General features: G+C 40.0%; 1 protein-coding gene across 1 annotated transcript in view; it reads left to right on the forward strand.

Annotated features, from left to right (window-relative positions):
* Positions 1–17,489, forward strand: part of LOC310943016 (partitioning defective 3 homolog B-like) — a 179,838-nt gene that overhangs the window by 156,147 nt on the left and 6,202 nt on the right. The window contains exon 24 of the mRNA XM_083908497.1: positions 4,475–4,551. Within this exon, the coding sequence (XP_083764623.1) occupies positions 4,475–4,551 (77 nt within the window). The remainder of the gene's footprint in view (positions 1–4,474; positions 4,552–17,489) is intronic.

Consider the following 17,489-nt stretch of genomic DNA (forward strand, 5'->3'; position numbering starts at 1 on the left):
AAGTATGTTAACATTTGTACTACTAGAATAGGCGTAGTATTTTTGAAACATTGTGCTTCCTAACCTCAGTAAAGAAATATCTTCATTTTTTTTTTGGTTATGTGCCCACCAGTGACACTTGGTCCTGTTAGCATAACTGTTAGCAAAGATGGCCGACACTGTGGGAATGGGGTCCCCTAGCCTTGGTCCGGGTCTGGAAACTGCAAAGCTAATTCCGCATTTTTTAGACCCACCCATAAGGGGGGCGGGACCTCATTCCCAGAATTTAAACTGTGTCTGCCATCTTTATTATGCTAACTGTTGCTAAAATTTAGCTACACGTGATTTGTTGGTGGCAGAAATAGAGTATAATATTCTCCATAACTATGTTTGTATAAGTGTATAATCACATCTAATCTGGTTTTAGTAGCGTCAGAATAATATCAGTCAAGGGCCTTGGCAGCCATTTTGTGCCTACAGCAGCACAAATAAACAAACCAACCAGAGAGCGTGCGTTTCATATTTTGAATAATTATTGAAGTTTAATACACAAATGATGACTTTTAAGTTATGGATTTGTTGTAAAACCAATATTTCAGATTCAAATATAAAGTGTGCCAAGCCAAAAATGATGGCCTGTTTATGTTTGCAGTCATCAAGAGGCTCGCATCCAAACTGAAAACACAGTGTAAGCTCACAATGCATTATCACATGCTGCAGTAAAACACACACACACACACACACACACACACACACACACACACACACACACTGTCTTCAGAGCTGTGTTTTAATTGAGTCAGCTCAAAGTGCTGGCTGAGCAGAACGATATGTCTGATACGGATTAGAACCAGCCATCCCTTATTCAGTGACTCCTGCAGGGGTGGGAGGCTGGGCGGTGGCAGTGGTGGTGGCAGTGGTGGTGGTGGCCATAATAATACAGGACAGCACAGAGAGGGAGTGACTTCCTCTTTAATCGATGCTCAGAAGGAGAAAAGGACATTGGAAGTGAGAGGAAGACATGGTTTGAAAATGACACAAAAGAGGAAAATACTACATACTATAGATGAAGGGAAAGGAAAAGCAAGGTGAAGTATAAGAAAACATCATCAGCATAGAAGAGGGCAAAGGTAGCGCAGAGTGAGGGAACGGGGATTTAACATTACTCAGAGGAACCTTTTATTTTTGCTTAATGGGAAGTTAGTTAATGAAGGGGGAAAAAAGTGTGTATAGGGAGAAGGTGATGGCAGGATGAAGGAGATGATGAGTTTATTAGAAGACAATAAAAAGAGGAAATTCACATTTGGACTAAGTGTTTTTGATCTAAATCCCTGAAATCCTTGAAACAGCTTAAAAAGGGATAGGACATTTGAACCAGTGTATATGATAGAGAGACTGTGGGGTCTTTGCTGGATGTGATGGTTTGGCTTTATGGGTATATTGAAGGGTCTGTTGAAAGGAGAGAGATGAGCCCCTCTTAGTGTGTGTGTGTGTCAGTGTAAATCTCTCTCTCTACTGTATGTGTGTGTGTGTGCTGTCCCTTCAGTATCAGTCTCCACTGCTTGATTTCCATGCTCCCCCCCCCCCCCTCGCCTCTCCTCCTCTGCTCACCATGCCATGAAATGTTTTTTTTTCACTCGACCATTATCCCGACTAGTGTGCTACACTGCTGCCACGGTAGCGTGCGTGCGTGTGTGTGTGTGTGTGTGTATAGTAGCTGCATTTCAAACATGAACATTGTGTGTCTTGTCTCGCACACACTCACAGAAATACAAATACCAGGTACTGTAGCTGTAGTTGTAGCTGTCAAATCTGACTGAATACTTTTGGGGATTGCCACATTTGTTTGACTCCTTAACTACACACACACACACAAGCTGTACGAGACTTGGGCTTCTTTTTTGTTTTTATCTCACCTTTATTTTAACCCTTTAACACCTGAGCCTCAGAATGTCCGTCTGGACTTTTGTTTTTGCTTATTTTAACCATAAAAGGGCCAGAAAATGTCCTGCGACTAAGTGCTTTTGACCATTTTTCCAGAAAAACTTTCAATACCTGGCAGTTATTTATAATTTATTGTATGTTAAAATGTATAAAACATGTTTAAAATAACGTTTGTTTGAGTCTTTGTCTAAAAAAACAGGCCATTCTTTCCTCTCTGGTGACAAAGACACTGATTCTCTGGCTTCCTGCAACAGCACGAGTAAAATTACCGTAATAACAACATTTTTCCAACAATGTCATGTAAAGTACGCTCTGTGTTTAAGAGTTAACAGGTAGCCAGGGCCAGAGGCGGTAAGGACACACATAAAACATGTAAACGGTTAAATACGTATGAAAAACAATGAATCAGACAGGGGTCAGAGTTCAGGGTCGGTAGCAGGAGCAACAGTCAAAGATAACTGTTTATATTGACGATATATTATACTGTGTTAACTCTCAACCGTTGATGTTGCTGCATACACTCATACAATTAGACTTCATGTAATGTTAGTCGTCCTGTGATATTTCCCAGCACACGTCATTGTGTGTGCATGTGTCCGTGTGTGTGTTGTGATCAAATGAAGATGTGTTTACTTCCTCACTTTCACATGCACACACGTGCACGGTCGTTCAGCACACGTTCATCTGTTTGTGTTTACTCGCGCTGCTCTGCTCTTCGTCAGGTTTGTGACAGACCCACACACTTGAGCAGAAGCGCACCATGCTACGCTCTCGCTGTCTGTCTTGTCTATAATTAAACAAATTCTCTGCTTTTTAAATAATAATGTGAGATTTATTTCTTATTATTGCCTTTAAAGACCAACTCTTCCACGTTGCAGGTATTGTACCTGTAGCCAAAGCCTGATGCATCCCATTGCAACCAATATGAAACCATAATAAGCCTCAAAGCTGGGAGGCATTTACTTCATTACCATGGTCACAGCCGCTTAAGTTTAATTTAATTCTTCAGACCATGACCACAATATTTACAGAATACAGAAACATGTATTTTTCAGTGGCAAAATCCAACCAATGCTCTCCTTATTCATTTAATGCATTAATTAAAAATGTAAAATATGTGACCTTTTCATAGAGAAACCATAGGTCTTAGAGCAAAGAGATCAGATGTGTTGCTTCTGTGCCAGTCTCATCCCTTAAATCCACCTTTTCAAACAATTTGAATCGCTCTGTCTCTGACACCTGCCTCCTCTCTTCCATCCTTTCATTACTCTTTGCTCTCCCTCCCCTCCCTTAGTTATCTCTTAGTCACCACCAGATGTTGCGGCTATTCCCCCGTTACCTCTCACTTCCTCCGGTTACCTCTTTTTTTTTAAAAACATCTTGTTTAAATCGTGTCCCTTTCACCCTGCCGTCGTCTCCGTCCTCACCTCATTCGCTCCTCGTTTTAGAATTCACATCGCTTCGCTCTCCTTTCGCATCTGCTTAATGGCTTTGTATTTCCCTACACCTCCTTTACCCCGCTCTCTTTGACTCATTTTACTTCTTTTCCGTGCCTCTTTCCTTCTTCCTTATCAGACATTTCTCTCGACCCTGAGAAATAGAAGCTATAAAGACAGGTGTTCAAAATGAAAGCAGGACCAGCAAAGTCTTTTTTTTCTTCTTTTTTTATCCTCCCGGCATCAATTTCCTTGAGAATAGACGAGACGGAAGAAAAAGCCATGGTCAGTAATATCTAATTCACGGCACCTTGCACGTCAGCAGCGTTACCTTGAGTTTAAAAAAAAGAGTTTTCTATGAAACCTTCAACCCTTTGTTTTCACTACTTTGCAACACTGTCAGAAAGAATATAAACATAGTATACTGGGCTCTTGTTTTATCGAAAAGAGGCTTAAACTCTCAGATTCAGTATCAGGGATCCTGAAAGAACTCTTTAATACTGCATATTATGAGTATTATATCATGAACAGAGTTCACAGTCACTCATAGAGTCATATCTCACTCTCTCGCCCCACATTGGGATGAAAAAAGTCTGATTTACAATCCGCAAAGAAAGTTTCATCCGTGTGTGTGTGTGTGTGTGTGTTAATGGAGCTTGTTGAAGTTGTCGTTGGGGGGAGTTTAGTCGGCTTCTTTAAGGAACGCGGCGGCAGCTGGAATCTCCCTGCTGAATAGACTGAGGATAATCTCTGAGAGAGAGTCTCTGTGTGTGTGTGTGTGGTGGAAATAATGTGGAGAAGCAGGAAAGTGTGTGAGGGTGGAAGCGCCGCGAGAATGAGCGAGATTGAACTGTCAGAAGCTTGACTCTGTCCTTTTTTCTTCAAGATGTGTATATTAAAGTAACCTGATCTAGGACGATGAAGAGTCCACACTCGACCACCTTAAATGACCTCAGACGAATGAAACTTTAAATCCCTGTGTTTAGCTTATTCTAAACTAGTCCTTTATTAGCACACAATTGCTCTTAGTTTGTTTTTTAGTGACGTATTGATAATAATGGTCATATGACAAAGTGATTTATTAAAATCTAACCAGGTGTCTCTCTCTTCACTAGATGCCAGGCAGAGGGACAGATCCTCGGTTGGCACCGCGCTATGAAGAGGTGGAACGACAATACGCCTCCTTACCAAGGTACTGCCTCTTCTCTTCTCATCTCTTATCTCCTCTTCTTCTTTTCTTTTCTCATCTCTTATCTCCCCTTCTTCTCATCTCTTATCTCCTCTTCATCTCATCTCTGATCTCCTCTTCTTCTTTTCTCTTATCTCCTCTTCTTCTCATCTCTTATCTCCTCTTCTCTTCTTCTCGTCTCTGATCTCCTCTTCTTCTCTTCGCTTCTTCTCGTCTCTTATCTCCTCTTCTCTTCTTCTCGTCTCTTATCTCCTCTTCTTCTCTTCACTTCTTCTCATCTCTCATCTCCTCTTCACTTCTTCTCGTCTCTTATCTCCTCTTCTTCTCGTCTCTTATCTCCTCTTCTTCTCGTCTCTTATCTCCTCTTCTTCTCATCTCTTATCTCCTGTTCGCTTCTTCTCGTCTCTTATCTCCTCTTCTTCTCGTCTCTTATCTCCCCTTCTTCTCTTCACTTCTTCTCTTCTTCTCATCTCCTTTTCGCTTCTTCTCGTCTCTTATCCTCTTCTCATCTGTTATCTCCTCTTCTTCTCTTCACTTCTCTTATCTTCTTCTCATCTCTTATCTCCTCCTCTTCTCATCTTGTCTTCTCATCTCTTATCTCCTCTTCTTCTCCTCCCCTCCTCTCCTCCTTTAATTAAATCCCCATCCCGTCTTCCACTCTTGTCTCTGGAGGCCTCAGGTTTTATCCTGGCGTTCACCTCAGCTTCTCCCCTGGGGTGGACACAATCATAAAAGGGTTGAAAACTGATCCCTGCCTCTTGGATCTGCTCATCCACCGAGGCTGTGGTGGCCTTTGTAACGTATGGATATGGATTTGTTTCTGCTTGTACGATATGAAGAACAAAGCACAACAATTTGTCTGAATATTTGTACGTATTTACACAGACTCAAAGAGCAGGAATAGGCTGAAGCTCGAGGCTTATTCTTGCCTCTCTACAAACCATGAGATATTTCAGAATACAGTCCACAGTGATGATGCTTTTGAGGTCCTGATGACTCAGAAACAAGAAATCTTAGCATATGGAGCCAGAGTGTTCCATATGCTACATGTTCCTTTCGTGTTTTAGTGTTTTTCCTAATTGCATGAACAAATGACAGAAAGTTTCAAGCTCGTCACTCTTCCCGAGATGATTAAGTCTGTGTTAACCAGTAACATATGGTTTTAAAAGTTGCCACGTAAGCGATCTGATGCCATTTCTATGTATTTCCTGAAACTCCAACTTGCAGTGTTTTAATTCACTTTTAAAACTAAAAGTAGCGGTGAAAAAAATAAATGAGTTAACTGAAATTCAGCTTCGTCTTCATTTTTCCAAAACTTCATTTTGGAATACATACTGCAGGTGTTAAAGGTTAAAGAGTGAAATTAAAGGATTTGAAATCGAGGCTTTCTCTTAATACCTGAAAGACTAAGACTAAGTAAAAACTTAACTGTAACTGCTAAATCATTTGTTGAATTAACTTAAACTCAACCGAAATAAAAACCCAAAGTGAAAAACTATATAAAAATAAAAAGGAAGGTCCTTTGAATCTGTTCAAGTTGAAGTTTCAGTCGTCTCTCCTCACGTTGTGTCGTGCCTGTACTTACCAACACTTCAGCAGACAAACAAGTCAACAGCAAATGTGTGTTTGTGTAAACATGAGCGCGTGAGGAAGTCGCAGTAAATGACAGACAGAAGTTTTCAGCGTTAGAAAGTTTATAGCCCTGGTTCCCACCTCTGTTAAAATAGAGAGGGATGGCTGTTTCACACCTTTCCTTCTGTCTTTCTTGCTCTGTGTGTGTGTGGGTGATGACTTTGGCAGATGGGAGCGGGAACAGTGTTGATAGTTTTGAGGTCTGGCTGTGGTATCTGAAAAGCCTTGGGAAATTGGACACACACACACACATTCAGGACACCCTGTCTCTGTTTCCACTTACAGAGATGCACTGTAATCCTTAAACTCCGTGCCAGTTTTACATGTCGTCCTCATGTTTGAAAGTCATTTTTTCCTCCTGCCACTGACGACCTGTAAAAGTGTCTACATGGCTGTAGTGAGATATAAAACATTCACCGCGTCACCAACAGTTAATCTGTCGTCAGATTAAGACAATACATCGAGCTTTATCTGCTCTAAGCAGCACGTTTCTACAAAGAGACACTTTTCATGCAACAGGAGGTTAATTATTTTTATTTTAATCACCAGTGTGAAAAGGGCGGTGGTGGTGGTGGTGGGGGGGTTTAAATGAATACAAGAATAACCCAGAAATGTTTTCCTTTACAGAGATTTAAAGGCCAAAAGAGAGTTGTATCTCTGTCTCCTGTCTTTCTCCTTTTCCTCTACATCTCAGTCTCTGCTCTTCTTTCCCCTGCTGTCATTTTCACTCGAGCGTCGAGAGAAATAAATCATGTTCAGGAAAAAAAAACACATCCAGGCTGTTGACCTCATGAAGACATATATTGGCTGTGTGTTTTTTCGCCTCTGTGTGTGTTTGTGTGTTCAAAGTTTGTGGTTTTATTACTTAAAAGTGAGTCCAGGAAATAGCTGTAGGGCTGTGTGTCTGTGTGAGTCCGACTCAAAGTCAGGTAAATACAGCATACTCTGTGTGTGTGTGTGTGCTTAGTTGTGTTTTTTACCTCTTTAGGACCCTTTCTGTCATAAATACTGACCTTGTCAGGTAGTTGCCAGTAGTCCTCATGGAGGCCAAAACCTGCTCCCAATGAGGCAGAACCACATGTGGGGCTAAGATTTTATTTGTGGAAAGGTTTAAGGCACTAATTGCAGATGGTTAAGGTAAGAGATAACGCTTTGTTTAGGATGTCAATGGAAGTCAATGCAGTTTCCTAAATGATCCTAATCATTTGGTCCATAAAATGTTAGAAAACTTTAAAAATGTTGATCAGTGTTTTGTCCACAAACTAAAAGGATTCAGTTTTAATGATTTCTTTGTTAAATTGAGCAAATAAACCCGAATATATTCACATTTAAGAGGCTAAAACAATCGGAAATCTTGTTTTAATCATGAAAAAAGCTTCAAAACGATGAATCGGTTATCCAAATAGTTAATGATTACTTTAAACCTGTGTGTTTGTGTGTGAGAGAGAGATGAGAATTCCGATGGCTCTAAAATGAAAACACGACCCAGCGGCAGTAAATTACGTTTCCCCAGCCTGAAGTCGAAACACTTAACTTAAAGATACTGTCGGCGAATGTCACTGCATTACCTGAAGATGAGTTTGTTGAGGTGCACTGTAATATTTTTTCCCCCTCTTCTTTAAAATGATTCTGCGGTTTGGAAATTTGATTTCTGACGAAACAATACATTAAATCTGACTTTGCTATTCAGCTCCAGTTGAGCATCTGAATCATGAAGCCAGGTTTGATGTTATTTAAGGGACAATATGTCACCATAAGTCTTTTTGTCCTGCGTCATCACAGGATAACTCCCTGCACATCTTACATAAAATGGAAAATCTAGCACAACAGGGTTGGCTCGACATCCACAGCAACATATTTCCCTGTCCTCCTGCTTCCTGTGTTTTTGAACTCCCTTTTTATGCTTCTTAAGGAAGGGAAATGTCTAAATGTGAGGTTAGGTTCTCTCCAAACATGTTAAAAGTGTACGAGAACAAAATGTTCCGTGGCATTTCAGTCGTCTAATCCGTGTGTTTTGTCACAGGGTGTCCACCAGAGAGTTCATGTTGAGCTATTGAGAAATAACAGAATGAAGAATCTGACACAATTATATCAAAAGCAGAGTCTTCCAGTATTAATTTATGATAATCATTCAGCAAATAAAAACGCTAAAGCTTGGTTTTCTACAAGACACGGACGAGGAAGAGAAGCAAAGACATGAACACCACATGTCCTTCCACTTACAATCCCCGAAAGGTCTTCCATTCTCTTGAAATTACGCCCTTCATGCCTCCATTCCCCCATCCCCCAACAGCAGAGGGGTCAGAGGGGGTCACTGTACCTCCACCCATGTGACAACCACTTCTGACTCCAGGCTCCTCAAAGACCTGTTAAACATTCTGTAGATCAGCCTGAAAGAAAAAACCCTGCCCCCCTTCAACCAGGGCCTAGATATATGAAAGCTTTTCATACCCTTGTCATGACTGGGAACCACTGGTTCTGAACCACATTTAGGGGGTGATAACACCCAAAGTTATTTGTATTTTTTATTAAATTAAAGCACAGAAGTGGCTGAAACAAAGAGAGGCGCACAGCGTTCAGAAAACACTCCTGGTTTGAGTTGAACATGGGGGAAGCCGTGGTTACATGGCATGCAACCGCTCTCTAATTCAGGGGTTAATGTTCAACAATGAACTCGCATCTGTTTTGAAATAACTTCAGTGACTTCAGTGTCTGCATGAATGCCTGTTACTGTTGGTGGGCGATGCACCTGTGTGTGTGTGAGTTTAAGTCATGCTGGGGTTAGTAGATGGCTATCAGGCGAGTCTGTGAATGATAAACGCGAGTCGGCTGTGCCTTTACCATGTGTGCACCATTACCAACACATTAACACTTTTTTTCTCTTTCTCATACACACAGACACAGTTTGTTTTGGTGTCCTACACGACGTATTAAAGGGGACGTATGATGCAAAAATCAACTTTTTAATCATGTTAGTGAAAACAGATGACTCACTCATGTTTTTGTGGTCCGCCTCAATCCAAGTACAGGAGATAAAACACGGCATGTTGACTTTCGCACCCATTGCTACGAATTGTTGTCTCCTGGAGCTCCGCTTTGTCCCTAAAACACGCAATACTGCAGCAAGGGCAATAGTATCCGGAAGAGCGGAAGTCCGCGAAGTGCTCTATTCTTGGCTGCACAGTGCAGCACAGAGTTCTACACAAACTTCCAGCCTCAGAGGATTTACGTGTCCAGTGGATACATTTTATATAAGACGGCAATGTGCCGGCTCGAGTCGGCAAATGGTGGCTTTTCCAAATGCTAACTGCTGTTAGCTGCCGCAGCCTCAGTGACGCTGACGTAGTTTCCTGTGTCTCATTTGCATTTAAAGAGACAAGCATTCAAAACTGAGCGTTCTGAACAGGGCTGTTTTGGCAGGGTGATTGAACTGCTGTGGTGCTTCATCCTTAAGGTATTTTGACCAAAGCATGTCACAGACATGTTCATTAGGACATCAGGGAACTAGGTTAACTTGTAGAAATAGGGTAAAATATGTCTCCGAGGGTTAGGGTTGGAGAAAGGGTTTCTCTCACCCTAGGGTTAGGCTTAGAATAAGTCACAAGTCAGTGTCGCCATGATATAATGTAAGAATGTAGAAAACCAACTCACAAGATCATATAACAACTACTTAACTAAATCATAGAGTGTGTTTTCCTGATGTTTCTTGACACTGTTCTTCTCCATCAGCCCACGTTTCAGTCGAAGACCTCATTCATGTCCATGTGACTCCATCCATGTCCCTGGAAAAAAACCCCACAGCTATCTGTTGTTCAAAACCAAGCCTTGACCCAATTGGATTAGTCAAACACCCTTTCCCATTTGTCCTTGTTATTACTCTTATTGGATTTAAACAGCCAATCAGAATTGTCACTCAGGTTTCTCGGAAGGTTGTGACTTCCTTATTATAATGGTAATTAGATGACTCGTAATTAGGAAGCAGATGTCATACTGCGTCTTGTTTGTACGTCTGTTTTTATAATGTTTCTTCGTCCGTTTCCTTCTGCTTTCCCTTTGTTCTCTTGGCGCCGCCTCGTCCCCCTCTTCCTCGTTCTCGCTCAAACTTTTCGGGGTGAAAAGGGCATTGTTGGTTGACGAGGGAAGTGAAAAAGTTGGACATCGCTCTCACTTCTCTTTCTCTTTCCCTCTCCCTCCATCTCTCTCTCTCTTGAGAAGACCTCCCAACCGGCGCTGAGAGTTTCCCAGACCACTCCACCAACTGCAGACACAAACCACCCCATTGTCCGCTTGTGTTTTTTCCCTGTGTGTTTCTGGACTCATGGAGCCTGTGCTTGTTTGTTAGCCATGTAGATGATCCCAAGAAAGACCCTTCCACTTACACACTGCCCAACCTCCCCTCCCTCTCCTCTCTCCCTCTCTCATTCTTGACCCTCTCTTGTCCCTTGCTTCTAGTGTTTCTAATGTGTTCACCCATTGCCTGCTTTAAAGAGTTCTGTTCACAGCTTTGATCTCCATTGTGGACTCGAAAATGTTGGGTTACAACCCTTAATGTGTTGCAGAACCGCTGGGTCCCGACATGACAAGAGTATGATCTGCTTTCATATGTCAGGGCCCTGGGGTGAGGGAGGAAATCAGTCTTTCAGGACCCAGCTGGCAAATGTTTAACAGGTTTCTGGGCATCTTGGAGTTGACTTGGTGTTGAGCAACGCTGTGTTCGTGTGGCGTTGGCGGAGTTGGGGGGAAATTTGCACACACATTTTTCATTGTCAACAGTTGGTAATGGAGACGCTGTATTGACTATTATTTTTCTTTTATTTAAACTTTTTACAGCAGTTGGCCAATCTTTCATTTTTCGGCATTAAATGTTATTTACTTCTTCTCTAAAAGATAGGACATATTATGCGTCATACTTTTTACAGTTGCATCTGTGAAACTGTCACATCTGGCATCAGCCTAATGACCATCTGCTGTCCCACAAGCATTTTTTTATTTCTATTTTTACACAAAAATCGAAAGTTCCATCTATCGCAACAGTTTGATGATAACTAAACATGTCCGCGTGCGCAGTAAAAAAGTTTTTGTCGTCCATTACTCAAACTCGAGACATGCAACATGATCATTTAGCGTCCGCGTTGTTCTTTGATAGCGGTTTGAAGAGACCCGCGAATTGTTCTGATGATTTATGGATCTGGAGAAACAGGAAGCGGCTCACGTTACTTCCAACGGGGGACAGACGTTTTGACATTAAAGTAAACCAGCGAAGTCCAGTTAGTGAAGGAATGCATTTATACGTTCAGTTCTGAACAGTCGAGAATCAAAATCCAAAGAGTTTGTCATATGTAGAGTCAGAAAAACACATCAAAGTAGATAAAATAGTTAAAGTAATAAAATAACACACGATAAGGACTGTATTACTGTTATATACAATTAATTTTTCTTCCTATTGAAGTTGCAATTGTACTACATTTACCATTTTTAACCTATGATCATATGCAATATATATCTAGATTACATCATGTCATTGATTTGCAACACTCTTTCACTTTATTTTGACACTTTTGACATTTTATATTTCACTTTTTATAAAAGAATTTTGCGATCCTATCAATTTTGGACCAACTCTGGAACAAGACTTTCCTTCAGAATTAATAAAGTTCTTTTGTATCTTATTTTATCTTACAATAGAAACCTAGCTAGACCAAGACAGTTGAGTTACCATACTGAGCGGTGTCCGAGCGTCAATGGGGCAAGGAATTCAGCCAAGCACATGCGCAGAACGGATCGAGTTTCTAGTACAAGTCCGGTAACGACACAATAATAGTGGTAATCTAGTGGGTAAGTAATTGGACTTTTGTTGGGAAGGTCGTAGGATCGAATGTAGCTCCCATATCTTGATTGTTTACCATATTATTATTATTGTATAAAGCATTATGAGTATTAAGCATTAATAATCCATAAAGCGTATTGTATATAGCATTATTAAACTTGGGATGCATAAAATATTACTATAAATAAATGGGTTAAACCCTAACTCTAAATATTGGGTGTGTAGTGTTATCCTCAACTGGGCTAGCCATACATTTGCCCCGCATGCCATGATGTCTCACGTCAAGGTTTTCTCAAAAGTTGGCAGCCCTGGTATGCACATCTTCCTTTTTTTATAAGCACAATTACCCAACTCCTCTTCATGTACCGAATTAGTGGCTTCAGACAGATTTGTAATTTTGTCATCAGTTTGTATCCTGTGGTTGTGCACAGAGCAAAATGTTACCAGCCTGTGACTATTACATCTTGTTAAAGGCAGCGCTTTATATTGGCTCAAGATGTGATATAATGGAAGCTATTGGAAACGGAATACCGTGTTACCAGTAATTGATTTCATTATGTTTCTGGAAGTAGTCCACCCGTCCTACCCATGAGTGCTTATATATGATGCTGCAATAACTTAATGTCACCTTTACTTTGAGTAATGTTGTGCTCCACAGATAGACACAAAAACACAACACGGTGATATTTAAGTTTCTTTTAGCCTTTATATGCTATAGTTAAGAAAAAGAGTAAATTTTAGTTGTAATATTATGGATGATGCTTATACAGGACAAATATTGTTTACTGGAGCTCCGGTTGCTGACGTCATGCCACTTGGAATCAAAACAACCCTATTTTGGCAGCTACTGTAGATGTTCTGTTCAAATCCATAGACAATAATGTGATATATACAGGCCACGTACAGTATAAGGACATGACAGAAACACAGAGATGGTCAGAAACATGCAAAACTCTTTTATTTCATGATGAACCCGATAAAACTGTTGGAAATTCGGCTCATCTCTCATTTAAAATGTGGATATTTTGTCTTTTTTTGTTGAGGGGCTGCCTGCAGGAAATTGTCAGTCTCTGCAATTTTGGCTGTATCTTCGTCGCTCAGTTTCCAAATGGCATGGCGGTATTATGATGGGATGCGAAAAACCACTCCAAATCCCCATTGTTCTGCCCTCTCTGTGTTTCCGAGGCAACAGTCTCCTACCATCTGGAAGGTTCTCATCCCTCAGTTCCTCTCACTTCCCTTTAATGGGTTTCTCCTCTGTCTTTCTCCCATTTCATTTTCTTCTTTTTTTTTTCTTTTAGTACTTTTCTTTTAAAATGTTTCGACTTTGTTTTGATTCCCTCTCATGGTCCATCTCTTCTTGTTCTTGCTTTTTTTTTTCTCCCCTCATACACTTTGCAGTATTATATTAGTGCACTCTTGCATTCACACTCCCTCCACCCTGCTTTGGTCAATTTCATTTCATTCCCACCCCTATTCATCCTTTTTTATTTCACTTGAGCTGTGTTTTTTAAAACGACTACTTTGTGTGACACACCCTGACGCAAATTCACCGTCACACACACACGCGCACATATTTCTAATGTTATATACAAACACACGGGGAATGTAATCATGTTAATTTCCTGCACTTGTCAGTGTGTAATTCATAATATCCAGGTGGATTAATCATGTTTGACAGAACTTTATTGACAAAGACAGAGAGGAGCCACAAAAGGTGTTTAGTTTCATTCAAACGTGAACTGTATGAACAAGTGTGTGTGTGTGTGTGTGTACTCCTCTAAAGTACTGCCTATTATTCTCAGCATATGCTGACCTTCAGCATGCCAGCTCTCTGGAGGGCAGCACTTGCTTCTCTGCCTTTTTTCCTTCTTTTATTCACCCCTGTTTCATCCCTTCCACCCTTTTTTTTTTTTTTTACTTCCACCTCCTTTCTCATTTTCTGCTACTTTCCTCCTCCCCTCTCTCTTTCATGTTTTCCGTCTCAGCTTCCATCTGCGAGGCTCAATCACGTCTGCTTGTAGGCCCATTTATCATGTCTGCTTCTTAATGCAGCTTTCACATCTAAACTCTCTCTATTTCCCCGCATTCATTTCCCTCCTCATCAGTGTCCTGTCGTCCTCAGCCATATTCCCCCCCCCCTCCTGTCCTCTATTTTAAGTGACTGTCAGAGGACTTTTCTTGTATCCAAAAGTTATGTTTTTCATCTACAGTTTGTTTTAAAGACAATCCCTTCTTTCTGTGTGAGTCGTCTCATTCTTGTGTCTTCCTCGTGTCCTGCAGACACACACACCTCCTTGACTTCTTTTCACTGATTTCTTATCTTCTGAATCCATCTGCTCTCTCTGTCTGCTTCTCTTTGGAAGTTTGTGAGGAATACAGATGAAGATTTGTCTCCTTTTTTTTGCCTGGAGGCTCCTCCATTGCCCCTTGCCTGTTTGGTATATTTTAATAATTAGTTGATAGGTGAAGAAAGAAAAATAAATAATGTATTTTGTTTTTGTTTTTTATGGTAAATAGTTTTGTACTTATATAGCACTTTAAGGTAATTAAAAGTGCTTGAAATTAAAAATTAAAAAGCATAGAAAAGAGACGTTTATAAAATAAAATTCAGATATAACATCAAAAAAATAAAAACTTCAAAAAAAAATAAAAATAAAATAAAAAGATAAATATGATAAAATCAAGAGCATCAAAGCTCTATAGATGTTACAGTGCAGTATTAGAAATTATTTAAAATTAAAATCATCCTTTCCTACCTACAATATTTTACTCAAATGTCACTTTCAACAAAGTCCACCATGTTGCAAAATTCAAGGCTGGTGCTTTGGAAACAGAACATTTAATTTTGGGGGAAAAATACAAAATAAAACTCTACATTTAAGGTATTTTTTTGTGTGGGGCTCTTTTTTGAACTCTGTCACCTCTGTCGAGGGCCAATTGAAAGCCTAATTTCCTGCAAAACAGAAGTGTTTTTAACCCACATCACTGATGTTCACGATGATATAAGACTTATGCTCCAGATCTTAACCAAATGTCGTTAACTTTGCCAAATGGTTTAGAGAGCCCGAATGTTATGTCTACGCATTAGGTATGCCCCCCCCCACCCCAAATCCTGACTGATAATACCGTTACTTAGCCTTTGACCCCTTCGTCTAAGTGTTTGGTGGGAACTGATTGAGTGTCATGTGACTTCAAGAGGTCAGGAGGCAAGGGAGGTTTGTAGGTCACTACACACGCACACACACACACACACTTACACAAGCACAACCCACAGTGGCAGCTGAACCAACAGAGCAGCATCTCTGTTCATAAACACACCTACCCTCACACACACAGTATGTAACCACTTAACTAGAAGTAGGAAAACAGCTTAGTGTCTTATTGGGCCTCTGCTAATAAAACAGCGAGACCTTTCTGTGCTGCTTCAGGCGCCACTCGTAATGACTTGGCTGGTGTTCTGTGTGAGGAGATGTCGTAGATACTGTACCTGCGTGCACCGTGCTCACACTGCAGCTTTTAGAGTGATTAGCTCAGTGTATTTAACCACAGACGACTGCCGAATCACGGTGAAATCACGATGGCTGACAGTCCTGCGTTACTGCGACGTGGAGAATATCTATAGATTAATTAGGGCTGTCAAAGAATTCTAATTTTTAATCAGATTAACCACAGGGTAGCTGTGGATTAATCGCGTAAATATGGCAGGAAATTCAAATTTTCTCTTTATATTGTTGTAGGAACGGAAATATACATAAACTGTGAAAATATAAATGTAAAGAACAATAAAGTGCTGTAAATTACTTTTTAAAAATATATATATATATACATACATTATAATCTAATATAAATATGTAGAACAATAAAATACTGTAAATAACTTTAAAAAATATATATAAAAACCTTATAAAAAATATACATTACATTGCAAATAACCTACATTATAAGACAAATGTATAGAACAATACAATTCTGTAACTAACGTTTTTTTTGTTTAAACTTAGCAAAAAATTATATATACATTACACTGTAAATAACTCACATTATAAACTTATAAACACAATATAAAGTATTGAAGTTACATAGTTTTCTTGGGGCTACTAAACCCACAGCAGGAACTTCTACTAGTTAGCGCTAGCGTCAACTAGCGTTCTAACGCTAATGTTAGCTACTGTTCAAGTCTGTGTCCCCGTTAGTTAGACAAAGTAACAGTTCAATTAAAAAAAAAAGTATACATTACACTGTAAATAACTCACATTATAAACAACTTATAAACAAAATATAAAGTATAGAAGTTAAATAGTTTTCTTGGGGGTACGCTAATGTTAGCTGCTGCTCAAGTCTGTGTTCCCGTTAGTTAGAAAATGTGACAGTTCAATAACAGCCAACAGTCATTTACTCTTAATGTTATGACAAAATCATGTCATAGCTTCTCAAATTCCCCCTTAAGATCACATTTTGTTCATATTTTCTATCAGAAATTCATTTATTTGTTCCTAGATTTATCTCACAACATGTTTCCCTAATTATAATTAAGAATATATTGATGTGTTTAAGCTCAAATTGATTTACCGAGCAGCTGAAAAGCAGTTCATAATTGGAAAAGCTCCCAAAAAAAATGTGACACCAGTTTTATTTTCACTCCAGCGGAGTCATCTTCCTACGCCGGAATTTGATCTCGTTTTGCTAGATGACGATTGCGCGGCGATAAAGTATTCCCCTTACCCTTCATTATTTCTCACTTAAGATTTTATTGCCTTATTGTTTAGAGTATGATGCCTTTGTGATTAAAGCTTCATAATGAAGTATCGCATTAGAAAGACGAAACAAAGTTAAAGTTAGTCTAACCCCGGGGACGCTACATCACGGCGGCTCTCTTCTTCTCCCGAGAATGACATTACAACAGCAGTCGCGGAACAATTTGAGCGATTAATCTGTTTTATTACCACACTGTCAAAATACCAGGACACTCATTGACAAAGAATCTGACGCCGTTGAATGCAATTTGAATAAATTATGTTCTTTTCCAGACCTTAAACCCGGAATAAATTTTAAATGGATATCAACAGAAGGTAAAGCGGTGTGAGGAGGACTCATAAAAACACTGTTGTTTGTCGTATCGCGACGATCCATCTGCAGCGTGGCTGCCATCGGCTCTCAGGAACGTTACGACACGTCATGTCTTAAAGTGTCTTATAGACAGGCTGTGTGTGTGTGTGTGTGTGTGTGTGTGCGCACATGTGTGTGTCTATGCAGCAGCTGTGTGCAGCCCCTTTCAGAACGACTAAGTGAAAGTGTATGTGTTTATGAGAGAGAGGGGCAGGTGCAGAGGACATTATAATAACTCCTTGTTTCCTTTGAAATCCATCTGAAATCTCTTAAATACCGGGAATTAGAAAGCCTCACATTACTCTCAATTACTGTCAGAGTCTTTCCACTTAACTTTTTTTTTTTAAATACCTCACCTGTGAGTGCACTTTCC

This window comes from Microchirus variegatus (assembly GCF_963457635.1).
Source record: "Microchirus variegatus genome assembly, chromosome: 22".
NCBI classification, from domain to species: domain Eukaryota; kingdom Metazoa; phylum Chordata; class Actinopteri; order Pleuronectiformes; family Soleidae; genus Microchirus; species Microchirus variegatus.